General features: G+C 47.6%; 1 protein-coding gene across 1 annotated transcript in view; it reads left to right on the top strand.

Annotated features, from left to right (window-relative positions):
• Positions 1-19,363, top strand: part of HCK (HCK proto-oncogene, Src family tyrosine kinase) — a 42,022-nt gene extending 22,659 nt beyond the window's left edge. Inside the window, exons 6-13 of the mRNA XM_055302665.1 lie at positions 2,551-2,654; positions 5,591-5,740; positions 6,063-6,215; positions 7,786-7,965; positions 9,371-9,447; positions 14,609-14,762; positions 15,643-15,774; positions 18,931-19,363. Coding sequence (XP_055158640.1) covers positions 2,551-2,654; positions 5,591-5,740; positions 6,063-6,215; positions 7,786-7,965; positions 9,371-9,447; positions 14,609-14,762; positions 15,643-15,774; positions 18,931-19,133 — 1,153 coding nt within the window. The 3' untranslated portion in view covers positions 19,134-19,363. The remainder of the gene's footprint in view (positions 1-2,550; positions 2,655-5,590; positions 5,741-6,062; positions 6,216-7,785; positions 7,966-9,370; positions 9,448-14,608; positions 14,763-15,642; positions 15,775-18,930) is intronic.
• The last annotated feature ends 414 nt before the right edge of the window (positions 19,364-19,777 follow it).

The following is a 19,777-nucleotide window of genomic DNA, read 5'->3' as shown; positions in this document are numbered from 1 at the left end:
TCCCCTGTCCTACCACTGACCCTTGTGCCCGGGGCCACCCCAGGGCTCTGCTCCCAGATTCCAGGATCTCAACACACACAGAATCCTTGCACCACACCTCTCCCCGCAGCCTGAGAGGAGGTGCCATCTGAATGGTACTCCCCAAAGGCAACAAACTTGCTGTGTGCAAAAGGCAGGGTACAGACAACATGTATGATGGGTTATCATTTGCGAACAAAAGGGGATAACCTAAATGGTGGTTCTCAGACTTGAGTGTGTCAGCATCACCTGGAGGGCTGGTTAAAAGGCTGATTTCTGAGCCCTGCTCTGCAACTGTCTGATTCAGAATTTGCATTTCTAATAAGTTCTCAGGGGAGGCTGCTGCAGGTCCAGGGACTCACCTGGAGAACCACTGACATGAATATAGACATATCAGGCTTGCAGAGTGCACTCACAGGTTCTTGTGTCTGCATCAAGAAACCACCAACAGAGAGGGTGCCTTTGGGGAGGGTAGTCAGGGAAGCCGGGGCAGGGGGGTGGGGATCTTATGTTCACCCCCTCCTTGAAATAGACAATACTTCAAATGTTTCAAAATGCAAAGGGTGGGGAAGGATATAGAATAAAGAGTGAAAAGTCTTCCTTCCACCCTGTCCCCACCTCGCTACTTCTCCCCAGAGGCAACCAGTTCCTTATGAGTCTTCCCAAATGCTTCATACTTGTGTGAGAAAATACATATATCTCCCTTTATTTTACACCAGTAGCAGATACTACACATGCCATTCTGCACCTTCTGTTCAGATTTTACATGAAGCACCTAGAGTGGCCTCCTTCCTTCTACAGCTGCAGTGTCCATCATGTAGATGCCCTATCGTCCCCAACTAGCGGTCACTGAAACCACTTCCAGTCTTGGGCTATAGTGACTCTCCGGTGTATCTGTCATTTCTTCCTTATGCAAGATCCCTGAGATAACTTCCCAAGGGTGGGATTGCCAGGAAGATGGTTCTTACCAGGTACCCTGTTACATTGCTTGAATATTTCACACAGCACGACGCAGTTCACAGATGAAAGCAAAGAAGGCAAGTAGGCAGTGTCACATGGTGACTAAGAGTGTGGGCTCCAGAGTTAGACTGCCTGAAGTTGAATCTTGCCTCCACCACTTACCAGCTGTTATGACGCCAGTCAAGTAACTTGCTCTCTCCGTTCCTCAGCTTCCTCATCTATAAAATGGGGATAATCAGGACCATGATTTCCATGTAGTTGTTGGGTAGATAACAAGAACTTGATGAATGTTAGCTGTCTTTCTTCCCCAGTTGATACAAAGGAAGCAGAGGCCCAGAGAGGGAAAGCGACTTGCTCAAAGTCACACAGCAGATCTGTGGCAGATGCAAGGCTAGCTGACCTTGGGTCTGGAACGTTTTTCCATTACAGCACACAAACTACTCCTCACCCAGCTGAGGGTAAGAATGGATTTGGCTGCTACTGATGCTGCTGCTTGGACTTTTTTTCCACTCAATATCCCAAATATCCAGAGAGAAAAACAAAAAGTTCCAAGGATATGGCCCCAAGTATAAAATTCTTTGAAACCTCACATTTTAGCGTGAAAATTCATGTTGACTTTATATCCAACTTTGCACACACAGAAGAGGATACATTGTAAAGTTTACGAACCTCAGCCTCCCCACGCACATGGACCTGAGACCCTGAGAGGATGGTCACCTGAGCCTGTGAAATTTGCAAAAGCAAGATTTTGACCACAGTTGGTTAAGACTGCTCTATTTTACCAGTTTTTATTTTTTTAAAGATTTTATTTATTTATTCATGAGAGATACAGAGAGAGAGAGAGAGAGAGAGAGGCAGAGACACAGGCAGAGGGAGAAGCAGGCTCCAGTCAGGGAGCCTGATGTGGGACTCGATCCTTGGTCTCCAGGATCACGCCCTGGGCTGAAGGCAACGCTAAACCACTGAGCCACCTGGGCTCCCCCATCTTACCAGTTTTTCTATCCATCACCATATACTTCACATTGGGTGGCATTGGAATGGGCATTTTGTATTTGTAACACGGTGTTCTTTTTTTGAAAAAAAGTTTTTCCTTTTCTTACAGTTTTGGGGGAACCTCTTTCCTTTGGTATTTTGGTATTTTTCTTTAAGAAAGCTCCCCAAACTGGGATCCCTGGGTGGCGCAGCGGTTTAGCGCCTATCTTTGGCCCAGGGCGCGATCCTGGAGACCCGGGATCGAATCCCACGTCGGGCTCCCGGTGCATGGAGCCTACTTCTCCTTCTGCCTGTGTCTCTGCCTCTCTCTCTCTCATTCTGTGTGACTATCATAAATAAATAAAAATTTAAAAAAAATTAAAAAAAAAAAAAAGAAAGCTCCCCAAACTGCATAAGTTTCCATCTCAGCAAACTGGCTTCACTCTTGGTAAAATGTCTGTTTTGATATCAAAAGAATGGCTCTTTTTCCCAAAGGATCTTGTGGGAAAATCCATGCTGCGGGAAGCTAGGTTCTTGGTGTCTCCATGCCAGGACCGCCTACCCTGGGGTTCACACGCTACTCCTGCCCCTTTCCACCAGGTGGTTCTTCAAGGGCATCAGCCGGAAGGATGCAGAGCGCCAACTCCTGGCCCCCGGCAACGTGTTGGGCTCCTTCATGATTCGGGACAGCGAGACCACCAAAGGTGACGCCAGCCCTCCCCACCCTGCCCTACCCTGCCCTGCAGGGGTACCCTGAGCATGACTGGCCACCACTCTCCCTCTATAAATGCCCTGGGGCAGGGGGGTGCTGAGTGACTCCCCCAGGCACCAGACAGTCAAGTTTTCTCCTGCCATTTGCTGGAGCCTGGTTTGGGTCTTCTCAGCCTCTGTAGTTCCTGGCTGGGTCCCTGGAAGCAGGCCCAAGGGGTCATGGACCCCCCAAACTAATATTCTGTTGAAGCTTGATCTTCAGTAGCTTGTATTACTTAAAATACTCATCACAATAGATCTTGTCCGCAAACCTGATCTCCCTCCTCCTATGAGGAGAGGGTAGACCAGGTGGCAAGAAGAGCCCCAGGCCAGCCTCCTGGAAGACTCTGCTTCAACTGGCTCTTTTGATGTTTTTTGGATGTTTTGATGTTGGCAAACTATTTCCTGAAATTCTGTGCTGGGAAGGTGGCTTTCTGCCAGGTTGGTGCACAGGAAGCAAGAACAGTACCCCCCAAACATAACATAACTCAAACTCGCATCATTTGAGGCTAATTTTCCCAAAGGAATAGATGTCAATAAGGAGTCTTGGGATTTCGGACTTCACACATGGAGTGCATCTTTTCTAATACATTTAGTCTCAAAGCTGCTTGCTTCCGATCAATCAAGTAAATTGTATAAAGTGTGACCTCACAGTAACCTGAGCAAACAGTCTTGCGGACGTCCATCAAAGGCATCTGTGTGGCCTTCTACTCTACCCCTAGATACCCGAATTGACCAAGCCTGAACGTGATAAGATAATGTCACTCACAACCAATGTTTCAAGCCAGTGAATATTTAGACTTTATTTGCTCCCACCCAACAAGTCCCCTTTCAAGCCTCAGTGCAAGGGAAATAGGGCAAAAAGACAAAGCTGTACACACAGGCCCCGGCTTCTACTCTCCAGCTACTCCCAGGATAGCTGGGGGGTTGACTAAGCTGGTCCATCCTGCAGATAGGGGCAGGGAAGCCAAAGAAACGCAACCCCCCACTTCCCCCACCCCACCCCCCAGACCTGCAGGGCAGGAAAGTCAGCCTGGTTCACTCTCACAGCTCCTTAGAAGTGGAGCAGAGGGGCCAGTAGAGCCAATTTAATAAAACTGGCACCACGAGTGCCCTGAATCCCATCCCAGAGCTTCTTGGGTTCCTCCCCACCCCATCTAGTGTCAGCCAAGCCAGCCTCATCTTGGCCAGGCAGAGTGGCAAAGAGTGGGGCCCGGAGCCAGCTTCCTGGGTTTGAATCCTGACTGCCACTTCGCAACTGCATGACTGCAAGTGAGTTAGCTTATCTGCTTGGACCTCAGTCTCCTTGCCTGTAAAATGATGGTGATCTAAAATGTCTATCTTGTGGGGTTATTCATTTATTATAATGAATAACATAATTAATTATATTCATATAATTATAATTCATTAGAGTGATCACTATTCATATGCACTCACAGTTTATGTGGTTGAAGTTCTTTGAACAGTGGCTGGCATGTATGTCACTTGTTATCCATGCAACAATTTAAGCCTCCCCAAAAGCCTGTGACATAGCGCACACATTGCACACAGAGCAAACTGAGAGCCAGAGAGGCTAATAGCTTGCCCAAGGACCACACAGCTTGCAAATGGCAGAAGCATGGTCACCCACTAAAAGACTTGTGTGTTTCTGATCTATGTGATGTCATACACATTACATGCTTATTGCTGCTATCAAATTACCACAAACTTCCATGGCTTAGAACAAGATAAATTTATTATCTTACGTTCTGGAGATTAGAAGTCTGAAATCTCACTAGGCTCGAGTCAAGGTGTCCAAAGAACTGGTTCCTTCTAGAGGCTTCAGGAAATAATCTGATTCCTTGCCTTTGTCAGCTTTAGAGGCCACCAGCATTCCTTGGCTCATGGCCCCTTTTTCACATCCCTCTAACCTTGTGTTTCCATCTTCACCTATTCTCCTATTGACTTTTTTTTAAAGATTTATTTATTTATTAATGAGAGACAGAGAGAGAGAGAGAGAGAGAGAGAGGCAGAGACACAGACAGAGGGAGAAGTAGGCTCCATGCAGGGAACCGGACGTGGGACTCAATCCCAGGTCTCCATGATCATGCCCTGGGCTGAAGGCAGTGCTAAACTGCTGAGCCACCCGGGCTGTCCCCTCCTATTGACTTTGTCCTTCCCACCTCCTCTTATAAGGACCCTTGTGATTCCATCAGGCCCACCTGGACAATCCACAATAACCTCCCCATCTCCAGACCCTTAACGGGATCACATCCCCCAAGTCCTTTAACCGTGTAAGCTAACAAAGTCCTAAGTGCCAGTGATGAGGACACGGCCATTTGGGGGGGCCATTAATTCAGCCTACCACCACTACTGTTGACATGGTACATTTTGTTGTTTACATTTCCAGAATCAGACCGCATTTTGTTGTTGCTGCAGATCTTTTTGTTTGTTCCATTGTTTCTGAGTAACCTATTTGCGGATCTGGTGTGTTGGCCTTTGCAACAGATGATAGATAGATCGAGATAATGAAGATGCTGATTGAGGCCAACATTTGCTTGAGTGTTCACACCCTGAGTGCTTTAGAACATTACTTCTTTTAATCATCAGGTAATGTGAGGAAATATGGAGATATGCTGACCAAGCCCATCATACAGATAAGGAAGTCGAGGCACAAAGTGGTGACAGAATCACTAGTTCAGAGCCTCACAACTGGACATGGAGGAGGCTGGACGAGAGCCCAGACAGCCAGACTCCACAACCCACTATTACCCTGTCCCCGCTGCCTGGGGGCTCACACGGTGCCAGCAGAGGCCTTTCAGGGGTTCCAGGAGCAGGTGTCAGGATGCTGACATGACGTGGCAGGGCTCTGAGATCCCACAACTGAGGGGTTTCCCTCCGGCCATTACAGGAAGCTACTCTTTGTCTGTGCGAGACTACGACCCCCAGCACAGGGACTCGGTGAAACATTACAAGATCCGGACCCTGGACAGCGGAGGCTTCTACATCTCCCCACGGAGCACCTTCAATAGCCTGCAGGAGCTGGTGGCCCACTACAAGAGTGAGTCCTGCCCGGGGTACATCATAACTAGGGTGGGGACCTGTCTCCCTGGAATCCTAGTGAAGAGTGAGGTGTGCTACAGCCTCTGGAGCCTGCTGAGCTCTTCCTGACCCACCCCAGACAAAGAGTTGCTTTGATTTTCCTGAAGTCTTAGGCCTGTTGAGCAGGAGGGTTGAGGTGGCATGTCATCATGCTCTGTGCTCTTGTCCCCAGTGGTGGCAACCCATTGGAACATTGGCCCCGGGCAGTGGACGGGGCAGGGAGGCCTCCGAGGGGAAGCCTCTGGCTGGCTGCCCTCGACTGACCAGGAGCTCTGTTCCAGAGGGGAGTGATGGACTCTGCCAGAAGCTGACAGTGCCCTGCGTGTCCTCCAAGCCCCAGAAGCCATGGGAGAAAGATGCCTGGGAGATCCCCCGGGAATCTCTCAAGCTGGAGAAGAAACTCGGAGCCGGGCAGTTTGGGGAAGTGTGGATGGGTAAGGACCCAGGGCCAGAGGGTGGTGGGAGGATGGGATGAGGGAGGTCTTTGCTTTCAGGAACAGACTGAGGCAAAGTGGGGATGCCACCCAGGGTAGAAGGGGAGATTTGAATAACCATAAAGGAGCAATTCCTCTGATAGTAACCACATTGTCCTGCTATGCAAACACTGATTTGCCTTTGAGGCCAGGCTTGTTGGGCTCTAGATCTTCCTTCTGGGAAGGAGGAGTCCTGGGTGAGGGATCTACTCCTTCTCCCTTGTATGGAGCTGGGGTGGCCCACCCGTTTGGTTGAGATAATCAGAGACCTCTTAGGATGAAGAAAACTAAGAGTAGGGAAATGTAGTTTGGAGATTTCCAGGCAAGTTGATGTTGGCAACAGATGAGTAAGCAGCTCTGAGCACCCGTCATGTACCCAGGAACACGCTAGGGCATTGTGGGGTACCCAAAAGGCACGGGCCACCCCTGCTGTCCTGCTCCTAATAACTTGAGAACAGTGATGCCTGCTTTGCAGAATGTGGGGGAGATGCAGTGCCTGGCCCAGGGCCTGATGCATTCCACCATGTTTCACATGGGAGCGAAGACAACTTACAGAGATGCAAACAATTCAGGCAGAAAAAATCAGTTTAAAATCCACTCGTTTCAACTACATTTACCAAGACCTTGCTGTGTGCCAAGCATTGAATAAGAGAATGTGGCAAAGAAAGTATAGTGAAGCATGCAAAATGGATCTGAGTGATAAGGTTGGAAAACCAAAAATATTATATAATTATGTAAATAATTATATATTATGTAAAAATATTATATAATTATATTATATTATATTATATTATATTAGGCCTTAGCTTCTCACTACAGGAAGACCCCAAATCTAGATTTGAGTTTCCTGGCAGCCAAGGCAAAAATGGAAGCAAAAATAATTAAGAAATTTACAAGAGCAACAAGATGAACCAGGGGTGGGTTGGGTTGAGTCCCTGTGCTAGGAGCAGGATCTGGGTGCTTGAGATTGATTAATAGGCAGGCTGACTGGTGCACAAACGGCAAGGGGGAGTTTGGTGGATGAGGCTGGCAAGGTGGGTGAGGCCAAATCCTACAGGGCCTTGTGGACCATGGTGAGACTGGTCGTTTCATTGAGGGCAGTGTTAAGATTAAAACATTTTAAGCAGAGATGGTATGTGTGTATATCAGTAAGTGACAAACAAAGGTGGTGTGTGTGTGTGTGCATGTGTGTGCACGCAGGTAACAATCTGAGTGATGTTTTGAGGTTATTCTTTAATTCCTGCAATAGCTTCTGGAAAGGCAATGCTGATCATTTCCACTTTGCAGTTGAGGAAATCACAGTTCAGAGAAGTTAAGTGACTTGCCCAAGGGCACAGAGCTAGGAAGTGGTAAACCAGACTTCTGACCTACATCTTTCCAAGCCGAAGCCTGCATCTCCTTTTCCCTCTCTGAGGGCTGAGAGGAGCAGGGAAGGTGTCCCAGAGGAAGCAGGTCTGCGGCTGGGCCTTCCAGGGCTGGGGGAAGGAGCAGAGGGTTCTGACCACCTTTCCTGTCCCCTCTCCTGTTCCAGCCACCTACAACAAGCACACCAAGGTGGCTGTGAAGACGATGAAGCCAGGGAGTATGTCTGTGGAGGCCTTCCTGGCAGAGGCCAACCTGATGAAGACTCTGCAGCATGACAAGCTGGTGAAGCTGCACGCAGTAGTCACAGAGGAACCCATCTACATCATCACTGAGTTCATGGCCAAAGGTGCTGCACTCTGGGGGCTGAGGGTGCAGGCTGTGGCTCATACTAGTCACTTGCAGACTCAAAGGTGACCCTGACATGGTTCTTGCCCTCCAGATGCCTCAATCTGGCCAGGGGCTCTTCTAGCAAGTACCCATTGAACTTGAGTACTTGGGCCTTCACAAGCAATGGCCCAGCCCTCCTGGTTAACGGGATGAAACCATTAAGGGAATGCCAGGGGAAGGGGAGCTCATGGGACTACAAGAGAGGGGAATGGGGCCAGAACCCCACTGGGTGATGGTAGAAGAGGCTTATGGGCTCACGATAAGCCTTCAAGGCTTGGGGCAGCTTCCTGCCTCACAAGCTGTCTTCCTGGGGTAGACCCATGCCCTGGAATTAAGAGTTGGCAAAGCATTTGTTTTGGGCTTCCCCCACCCTGCCAGCCCACAATCCAAGGTTTCCAAGGGATTTTTTTTTGGCCACCACTTCACATCCATCTTCAATCCTTGCCCATTTTTTTATGAACACAAACCTCTCACACAACCTCATTTGGTGCGATTCTGAAATCTCAAAAACGCTTTCGGTGTTCTAAATACACAGTTCTTCCAGCGCTGTGAAAGCACGGCCCCAGTCAGCCATCCAGACTTAGAAAGTGATCTCGGTCAAAGAAATTGTGATTACCCCCATCTAGTAATCACCAAGTCGTTTTTAAAACACTCAAATTCTAGTTCACAAACACTAGGACTGGTAAATAAAGACTTTTATTTATTTATTTACTTACTTATTTTTAAAAATATTCTATTTATTTATTCATGAGAGACACAGAAAGAGAGGCAGAGACACAGGCAGAGGGAGAGTCAGGCTCCATGCAAGGGGCCCAACGTGGGACTCAAACCCGGGAATCCGGGATCACGCCGAGTCAAAGGCAGGTGCTCAACCGCTGAGACACTCAGGCATCCCTGCTTATTTTAGTTTTTAAGATTTTATTTATTTATTCATGAGAGACACACAGAGAGAGACAGAGACATAGGCAGAGGGAGAAGCAGGCTCCATGCAGGGAGTCTGATGTGGGACTCGATTCCAGGACTCCAGGATCACTCCCTGAACCAAAGGCAGATGCTCAACCGCTGAGCCACCCAGGCGTCCCAAAGACTTTTATTTAAATAAATTACTATGGGGACACCTGGGTGGCTCAGTGGTTGAGCATCTGCTCAGGTCATGATCCCCGGGTCCCTGGATTGAGTCCCACATTAGGCTCTCCGCATGGAGCCTGCTTCTCCCTCTGCCTGTGTCTCTGCCTCTCTGCGTCTCTCATGAATGGATTAATTAATTAATTAATTAATCTTAAAAAAAATCCATTACTCTGAACAATTTTAGCCATAGGCCAAAGCAGTGTGAGCAGTACGTGTTGCTTCTCATCTCCCCATAGGAAGCCTGCTGGATTTCCTGAAAAGTTCAGAGGGCAGCAAGCAGCCATTGCCGAAACTCATTGACTTCTCAGCCCAGGTGAGAGTCTACAGGGGGATGTCAGTGGGGAGGGGACAGGAATTCAATGATTTATTTAACACATGTTTATTGGACAGGCACTGTAATAGTGCCAGCAGTAATAGCTAACATGCGCTTAGCACTCCATATGAGTGTACAGTTGACCCTCGAACAATGTGAGTTAGGACTGTGATGGGTCCACCTATAAGCAGATTTTTTTTTATGAATAGAGTACAGTACTCTAAATGTATGTTCTCTTTCTTATGATTTCCTTAATAACATCTCCTCTAGCTGACTTTATGGTAAGGATATGGAGTGTAATACATATAACATACGAAACACATATTAATCAATTGCTTGTGGTATTGTTGAGGCTTCTCATCAGCATTAGGATATTAGTAGTTCAGTTTTGGGGGAATCAGAAGTTATATGTGGGTTTTTCGCTGTGCAGGGGTTGGCACCCCTAACCCTTACATTGTTCAAGAGTCAAATGTCCACTTTTTTGTATGTGTCTTGCAGATATTAACTCATTTGATCCTCACATCAGCCTTAGACAGTGGGATTTTTATTATCTATTCTTTTTTTTTTTTAAGATTTTATTTATTGATCTGAGAGAGCATGCACACAAGTGGGGGAGGGCAGAGGGAAGAGGGAGAAGCAGACTCTATCCCAGGACTCTGGGATCACAACCTGAGCTGAAGGCAGATGTTTAACTGACTGAGCCACCCAGGTGCCCCTTTGTTATTTATTCTTATGTAACAGATTCTTCCAAAGCTTAGTAGCTTAAAACAACAGCAGTGTATTATTTCTTGCATGTTGTGTGTTGACTGGGGTTGGTTGGGTGGCTCTTCTGCTCCACGTGATGAGACTGAGGTCACTCGTGTGGATGCATTCTGTTGAGAGCTTGCCTGGGTTAGAATGTCCAACACGGTGGCTCATCCTGTGGGGTGTCTCTCCTGTGGCCCCTCATCACTCAGTAGTCCAGCCAGAGCTTCTTCATAGCATGGTAGCTAGGTTCCAAGAGGGAGGGTTCCCAGGGGCTAAGCCCTAATGTGCAAGTACTTGTGAATCTTCTGCTCCCATCATGTTTGCTACTGTTTCATTGGCCAAAGTATGGCCCATGGCCCAGCCCCAGGTCAGTGTGGGAGGAGGCTGCACAAGGGCATGAGTCTCAGGAGGCACAGTCCATTGGGGGTCACCAATGTAACAAACAGTCCACCCACAGGTAGGAAATTGTCATCCTGTTTTACAGAATAGGAAAGTAAGGCATCGAAAAGAAGTTGAGTATAGATGAGGAAACTGTGAGGTGAAGTAGTTTGCCTAAATTACTGTGTTGATGTCAGGGGATCCAGCGGTGAATGAAATGGAGAATATTTCTGTCCTCCCAGAGTTTATAGACATTAGACAACTGAATCTCCAAGACACCCATTATGCAAGTGGTCCCAGCTCAGTGTTGAAGGATGCAGTATCCAGCAAAATAAATAATGTATACAAACCCCAGGAACACTTCTTAAAATCCCATTTTCTCTCTCATCTTCCTCTCACTTTCTTCAGCTCCTCTTACCCCCGGCTTGAGTGCTTTTCGTGTCTGTCCTCTCTCATCCTCTCCTCTCTGTGGGAAAACAGGAGAAGAAAGGGATGCTGTGGGAGGACATGGCTGGAGTGTTCAGCCTGGTCCAGGAGAAACTCAAGAAGGCTTCCCAGAGGAACTGACTTCTGGGCTGAACCCTGAAGGATGAGTGGAAGTTAGGCAGCTGAATTGGAGAGAGGAAGATATTCTAAATGGAAGAAACAGCGAGTGCAAAACCCATGGGGAAAAGCAAAAGAACTGAGCCTGGGCAGCTGGTACCTGGGGCTGGTATAGATAAGAGGGGTGTAGTTTGCAGCCTGGAGGGTGTTAAGGGAAACGGCCTAAGGCGGTGCCTTCCAGAGATCCCTAAGGCAGAACTCATTTGAGTATGCAAATCCCAGGAGAAGAAGGGAATGTCCAGTGGTATTTAAAAAAGGCTTTAAATTTTGGAATCTGAAATGCCAGAGGCATATGGAAATCAAGACATTTTCACTTGAATGGGCCCCATCCCTAGGGAAACAATAGTCTGGCCTGTACCTAAATTGTAACCATCAAACTGGCAGAAATGTTGTTGGGGGAGAGTCAGGCTGGGCAAGGCCATTCTCCCTGCTTCACAGAGGGGAAGACAGAAGCCAAGGGAGGGAAGGAAGTTCCTGGCCCCTGTATGTCCCGGAGCAGAGGGCCCAGGGAGACCAAGAAGGCAACCTGGGGACCAGGGCTTAACCTCCAGTCTGAGAGAGGCAGGTGGTGCAGTAGAACATGCCCCAGTCCTGTCACCCACGTGCTGTGTGGGCTTTGGTGTCTTCATTTGTCATATGAGGAAATTAGACCACATTTGTGCTTTTCAAGTTCAAAAGTCTTTTATAAAGCCATAACTCTGTTGGTCAAATGAAATCTTACACAGTAGCTGAATATTTTAAAATTTAGGTCAAAACAGCTGCTCTGATTGAAGAGAGTGCTTTTTGCTTTGCCCCCCATATTCCCCCGGAAACCCTGAGGTATCAGCAGGATTCAGTTTGAAGAGCCCCCATGAGGCCCTTCCAGCTCTGATTCTGTGGTTCCCTGATACCATCAGAAGGAAACCCAAGTTTTGTTTTGTTTTTTTTTTTCAAACCCAAGTTTTAATGCCCAACATCATGGCAGCCCGCTCGCTGGTCATGAAATGTCACCACTTCATCAAACCCTAGTTCTTAGACCAACCCCTGAGCCCAGTGAACCTCTCCATCATCCATTCACGTAACAAGCCCTTGAGAAGCAACGCTGTGAAAGTGTCGGGGCTCAGGAGTCACATCGAGTTTTGGTTTTGATCCCAGCTCCGCCTGTGTAGCTTTGAGCAAGTTGCTTAACCTCTCTGAATGCCACCTTCCGCAGCAGGGAGCGTTAATAGCCATGACTGAAGTGAATACTTATGTGCCAGTGTTCTACACCTTTGATGTAGGTTTAGAGGATTAATCTTCACATGACCCCTCAGAAGCAGGTTCTATTGTTGTCCTCATTTTACAGAGAAGAAAAGTAAGGTACAGAGGAGTGAAGTAGTTCAGCCAGAGCCCCAGGTCCAGCTCCAGAGCTACTTGGGCATTATCCTCTGCAGTCTCCTGAATTGGGTAACCCCACCTGCCCCACTGAGGGCCTGCGAGAATCAATAACGTGAATATCTGCCCACGGGTACTAAAAAAGTGGAAACCAGCAGCATTAGTGCCTGCTCTGCCAAATCCAAGGCCAAAGCTCCAGGTAGAGTGATGGATCCGGGCACAGACTCTGAGTGGGGCTGCCGGGGTTCCACTCCTGGTCTCCACGTGGACCGGTTATTTCTCTAGGATTCAGCCTTCTTGCCTGTAGATGACTCTCCTGTGATGGCTGAGAGCAACAGTACCTCCCCCAAAGCGCAGAGCAAATGCTCTTTAAGCTCAGGTATCATCTTGTAACAAATGACTAAGCTACAGTGTCTGCCACTAACATTATACCCTTGTTAGCTGTTCTCTTTGAGGACGCCTGCTAAATCGCCCTCCCCTTCGCCCTCCCCTGCCCAGGCAAGACCTCTCTTCTCCGCCCTGGCTTGCTACTCCAAAAGCAAAATCAGTCTCAAGTTTTTGTTAGAAAGTCTGAAGCCTCACCCCTCCGTTCCGGTAGCTATTGGGTGCCCCCTGCTGGCCACGTCTCGCAAGTGCACCACCCGCCTGTCTGACCTTGAGCTGGTTTGGGTTTGGTTTATCTTGCCAGGCTCCACCCTACCCCCTACTCCCCACCCCCACCCCGGCGGGGTGCACCCAGCTCCAGAGCATTGGAGTTCTGCAGTAATTAGAGGCAACATGAGGCAGAAAGACTGGAAATCCGCAGACTGGTTGGAGTCTGACATTGGGAATTTTCTTGGTGGGATGGTCTGGAAAAAGTGTCTCCCCCCCACACACAGCTCCCCGGTAAAACAGAGATTGTGATAACATCTGTCTCGAGGAGCTCGAAGGCCAGTTCGTAAACCATAAGTGCTGTTTTCTGGGTGTCTGGGTGTTAATTATAAGCCTCTTTATGAGGGTTAATGCACAAGTCCTTGAAAAAGGTCCCTAAGGAAATACCCCACATCTTTCCATCAGAGGCATCCAGGCACCCGGTGTGAATAAGAATTCTCCACACAGTCTATTATTCATTCAGCAGCCATGATGACATTCAAATATATCAGACCATCTCAACACTCCTGCTCAAGGACTTCTACCATCTTCCCATTGCGCTCAGAATACTATCCCTTCAACCTCCTCTCCAAATCTAGAAGGTTCATCACAATCAGAAGCCTCCCTCTTAACCTCAGCTCCCCTCCCTCACCTTAGCCCCCATCTCCCTAGGCCAACTTCTGCTCAGCCACCTGTTCCATGAACACCCAAACTCATTCCTACCTCCGGGCATTTGCACGTGATGTTCTCTCTGCCAGGAATGCTCTTATTTGATACATTTATTATTATCACCACTCAGATCTTTGCTAAAATTTCACCTCCTCAATGCAGCCTTCCCTGACCACTCAATCCAAAACAGCCCTCTACACTTCATGTCCTATCCTGCTTTATCCTTGATGGCATTTACTACTCCTTGTAGGAGTCTTGCTTGGCTCACCACCTGTTTAAATAATATGTCTGGCACCCATGAGGCACTCAGTAGATATTTGTTGAATGAATAAATGAATTTTCCCTACCCAGGCTTGAGGATGAAGGAAGTACAAGAGATACAGCAGAATATGATGTTAACCTAGGTCGTCCCCCAGAAAGAGGGTTGGGGATGAGAGTATCTTATAGTGTTCTGGGGTGTGTGTGTGTGTATGTGTGTGTGTGTGTGTGTGTGTGTGTGTGTAGGTCCTGAGGAAATAATGCCATTGTTTTTTCCTCAAAGTAGTATCTGGAAGTCTTGGAACCTCAGAGAAGCCCCTAAAGAGCCTAGGACCTGAGATTCCCCCCCAGCCTAGATGAGGGGATAGAGAAATGCCAGCAGGATCCTTCCACAAGAAAGGGAAAGCTGGCATACACATTTTCCTGTTTTCTCAAAATTGGATGCTCCTGTTGTATTCTTGGATGGGACCCATCTTGGGCTGAGCCAGATGTGAAAATGAGGGTGTCTCTGTTTGGGGGGGAGATTGCAGAAGGCATGGCCTTCATTGAGCAGAGGAACTACATTCACCGAGACCTCCGAGCCGCCAACATCCTGGTCTCTGCGTCCCTGGTGTGTAAGATTGCAGACTTTGGCCTGGCGCGTGTCATCGAGGACAACGAATACACTGCTCGGGAAGGTAGGGAGCACTGCCAGGGGACCCAGAGGACCCACCTGGATGAGTTGTGAGAGTTGACAGTTAAGATATGTGTCTGTCTCCATATTAGCTGTGTGTTATTAAGCTTGATGGATTCCTTCTGGATAGAGTGTCCTGGCCCATAGACTCTGATCAATTCTAGACTGAGTTCTCCAAGCGCATGTTGAAATTAAGGGTGAGAGCAACTTTATGCATGATAGACAAAAACTGGGAAGAATCCAAATATCCATGAGTAGTGGAACAGATATATAAATTGTGGTGCATTCATGCAATATAATGTGACACAGCAATGCCCCATGTAACAAAATGGTTGGCTCTCACGGACAGAATATTGAAATGAAAGAGATCAGACTCCCCCAAAAGCGGATGCTGGACAGCTCCACTTTTATAAAATTCAGAAACAGGCAAACTCTTGTATGAATAGCAATGATTCATAACAGCCAAAAAAGTGGAAGAAACAAGAGCATATTATTCAGCCACAAGAAAGGGGTGAAGTACTGAGCTACGTGCTGACCGTGGAAAAACTTTCAGAACATCATGTTAAATGACAAAGACTGCATATTGTATGATTACATTTATATGAGTCCTCAAGGACTCTACTCTTCAGAATCTGTAGTTCGCTGGGGTATCAGCTGAATCAACCAGGTGGCACGGAGTGTCAGCTCCCCCAGCACGCACCCCTCTGCCCACTCCTCTCCACACTAGACACCTGTCCTCAGAATGGAGAGCCCTTGCTTCTGTGGAGACCAGATTGAGGACAGATGTTAGCAGCTGTGCCCCTGTCCTGTTCCCTCACCCTAGCAGACACCCAGGCCTGACTGTTTCCAGACTCTCCCTGACTCTGCCCTGTCCAACCCCACAGGGGCCAAGTTCCCCATCAAGTGGACAGCTCCTGAAGCTATCAACTTTGGCTCTTTCACCATCAAGTCAGATGTCTGGTCCTTTGGTGTTCTGCTGATGGAGATCGTCACCTACGGCCGGATCCCTTACCCAGGTAGTGAAGGGGGCATCAGCTGGTAGCTGCTTCCATGGTCCAACCTGGGTATCTTCTGTTGTCAGTGTGTCCATTCAGACAGTTCTTGATCCTTGCCCTCGACCACCCCACACCTGCCCCATCTCAGTTAAAGGTACCACCATCCACTTAGTTTCTTTTTTTTATTTTAAGATTTTATTTATTTATTTATTTGACAGAGAGAGAGAGCAGAGAGGAGCATCAGAGAGAAAGAGGGAGGGAGAATCAGGCTCCCCACGGAGCAGGGAGCCTTATGTGGGTCTCCATCCCAGGATCCTGGGATCATGACCTCAGCTGACGGCAGATGCTTAACCGACTGAGCCACCCAGGCTCCCCCACCTGGTTTCTTAAGCTGAAAATCTGGGGGCTTGCTTGGCCCTTCCTTTTCTCTCACCCCTTACTACATCCAGACAATCCCAAGGTTCTGGCCCCTTGACTCCAAAATACAGGTTTACTTCTAATTCCACTGCCTCCACCCTCATTCAGGCCGATATCATCTCCAACCTTGATGGTGTGGTGGCCTCCTATGCAGTCTCCCTGCTTTCTCCCTTCTCCCCCATAGGCCATTCTCTCCTGAGGCCAGAAGGATCCTTCTAGGATTGTGAAACAGATCTTGTCCCTTCTCTACCTCTCTTTAATGGTCTCCCATCATAATTGGGACATAATCTCAAACTTCTAATTATGGCTTGCAGGTCCTGCATGATCCAGAGCCTATTTCTCCAGCTTCATCTCATTCTGTACCCCACCAGGCAGTCATCTAAAGTATCATACATCCCCCGCTTCTCATTCATAAGACCCCATACAGTCTCATTCATAGCATTCACTGCAATTGATAAGTAGTATTTGTTTAATATTTTTCCCACAGGACACTGAGATCCATGAGGCCAGGAATCATGTCTATATTCCTCACTAGTATATGTGCACTGCCCACCTCTGTGCTTGGCACATGGTGGGTGCTTAATAACTACTTGTTGAATGGATGAATTTATCCCCATGCCTATGGGCAACACCCTATGCTGAGTAGACCATGTAGGTACAAAGATATACCCAATGTGTATGTAGATTGCCTGAGACTCCAAAAATAATGTTATTCTCTGTTCCTTTCTGGTTGAGATGTCTCTTGGGTATCTATAGCCAGAACACTGGGGAGAAGGAGAAAGGCAGATCCTTGACTTTGTATATAAACCATCCTGAAATTGAATCTTGCCCCATCAACAATCACACTTTGAGAAATTCACTTCACTTCTCCTACCCTAGCGTCTTCACCTTTAAAAAATATGGGTAATGCTATCTACTTTGCAGAAGTGGTTGTGAAGATTAGAAATAAAAGGCATAGACAGTTGGTTCATTCATCATTATTATCAGATTTCTTCTGTGTGTTATGCATGGAGGATATAGTGAGATGAGCACATTCTAGCCTGGAGGAACATGCATACACATTCTCAACTGGAGATCACTGGTGAGTAGAAAATGAAGCAGGGCGTGTGAGAGGGAGTGAATGGAGCACCTATGGTGCTCCCCAGCTCCTGTCAGAGCAGGTCCTATTGAGTTGAAAGACAGCTTAGTGAAGAACTAGGGAAAAGATTCCAGGTAGAAGGCACTGCTAGCTCTTTGGCCTTGAGGTGTGCCTGAAGAAAAAGCAAGGAAGCCTGGTAGCTGGAGACAAGGAATGAGAGCAGATGGTAAACGAGGAGGTCAGGGGCCAGATCTGGAGGGCCCATGGTCATGGGGAAGAGTGTGGACTGTGGATGTTAGTCTAAGCATATGGAAGCCATGGGAGGGTTTGAGACAGAGAAGTGGCATCTGATTTTCATCTTTAAGTGAAGCTTTGGTTCCTTCAGCATGGGAGTGGATTGGGGGCTGGGGAGAAGGTAGCAGTCACAGCAGTGGGACAGGAAGAAGTGATGAAGACAGAGGTAAGTGGATGGATTGATACTATGTTTCAAAAGAAGTAAAAATGTGACTTGGTGCTATGGAAGGTGAGAGAGAGAGAAAGAGAGAGAAGAATCAAGGTTGATCCTCTTGGTTTTAATTGAGCAGCCAGGTGGGTGATGGTCTGGGGGTAGAAATTCAAGAGTTCTGTTTTGGCCCTGTTAAAATTGAGGTGACTTGTAAAGATCCAAGTAAAGATGTTCAGGGAAGCACTTGGATATATGAGTTTGGATCTATAGACTGTTAATAGAAAATTGGGCATCATAGACATGTAGAACATTGTTCTTGTGTGCATGTGTTTATTTTTAATTTTTTAATTTAAATTCGATTTGCCAACATTATAGTATAACATCTAGTGCTCATCTCATCACTTGCCCTCCTTTTTTTAAAGATTTTATTTATTCATGAGAGATATACAGAGAGAGAGAGAGAGAGAGAGAGACATAGGTAGAGGGAGAAGCAGGCTCCCTATTGGGAGCCCGATGCAGGACTTGATCCCAGGACCCCAGGATCATGCGCTGAGCCAAAGGCAGACACTCAACCACTGAGCCACCCAGGCATCCCATCACTTGCCCTCCTTAATGCCTGTCACCCTAGAAGACTGTTCTTAAGGATATCTCGCATAAACTTCAATGGAACAAGGAAATAGTCCCACTCACAGAGTGACATTGAGATAGACTTCCTGTTTTGTCTTGAGAGTACATCAATCAGTAAAAACCAGGCAATGGGTTATGGAACCTATATCCATTAGGAAGCATTAGGCCATAAGTAACAAAATAATAAAGAGTGGTGGAAACAATAGGCAAGTGATTGGTCTCTGTGTCAAGGAGTCTGGCGTTAGTGACTGGCTGCTTTAGGCACTCAACAGCACTCAGGGCTCTAGGTTAGCTTGTCTGTGATGGTCTTCCCTGGGAGGCTGCGCAGCTCCAAAGATCATGTTGTCTCTCAGTGTCGTAGGAAAGAAGAAGGGTGTATCTTCCAAGGGAGGAACACTTTTCCTGGCAGTCTCTGGGAGAATGCTCCTCAGCTCTCATTGGTCCAAACTGGGTGCCATGCTCCTGCCCTAGTAGGAGAGTCTGGGAAGGGGTTCCTGGCTTTCATAGTGGGAGGGGCTCAGCTCCCTGGGGAGGTGGGAAGTGATGGTTGCTGGAGAGGCACCTGGGGTTTCCCTGTCCCAATCCTTCCCTTTTTAATTCTCCTTCTCAGGGATGTCAAACCCTGAGGTGATCCGGGCTCTGGAGCGCGGATACCGGATGCCTCGACCAGAGCACTGCCCTGAGGAGCTCTACAACATTATGACACGCTGCTGGAAGAACCGCCCTGAGGAGCGGCCCACCTTTGAATATATCCAGAGTGTGCTGGAGGACTTCTACACGGCCACTGAGAGCCAGTACCAACAGCAGCCATGATGGGAGGAACCAGGGCGGGGCCAGGTACCCAGCTGATGCCATCTGTCTGGTGCCTGCTCACCCTTCCCATCCCGACACCCCACCTCGTTCCAGCCCACAGTTCCTCGTCTGTCAAGTGGGTGGGTTGAACTGGACAATCTTTTTTTGACTCTAGCAATCTATAATCCGCCATCCTCAGGAGACCCCAAGTTGATATTTCTATTGCCTAGGACAGCTGGATTCCAGTTACAGCGTGCTTTGGATGGAAAACTTTTAAAAATAATGAAATAAATATTTAAATAAAAGATATGAATGCTAAAGCCTTTACTGACAGATCGGTTCGTCTTGTCCTGCCAGTTCCTGAATATCTATTTGCCTATTGCTGGATGATGAGTCAGAAAGGGGAAAGGGACCCTTCCAAAAAACAGTAGTATGAAGAGAAAAGGGGTCTAAGTCTCCCAAGGTTTCTAACTGCCCCAAAATAGTCCCTGTATGTGTTCGTTTCCTATGGCTTCTGTAACATATGACCACAAACTTGGTGGCTTAAAATACAAATTCATTACCTTACAGTTCCAGAGGTCAGATGTCTGAAATGGGTTTAGCAGGGCTGTGTGCATTTGGAGCCTCTAGGGGAGAATTCACTTCCTTGTCTTTTCCGGCTTCTA

Source organism: Nyctereutes procyonoides, unplaced genomic scaffold, assembly GCF_905146905.1.
Source record: "Nyctereutes procyonoides isolate TBG_1078 unplaced genomic scaffold, NYPRO_anot_genome, whole genome shotgun sequence".
NCBI classification, from domain to species: Eukaryota; Metazoa; Chordata; class Mammalia; order Carnivora; family Canidae; genus Nyctereutes; species Nyctereutes procyonoides.
The sequence above is the reverse complement of the archived record's forward strand: the minus strand, read 5'-3'. Positions and strand labels throughout refer to the sequence as shown.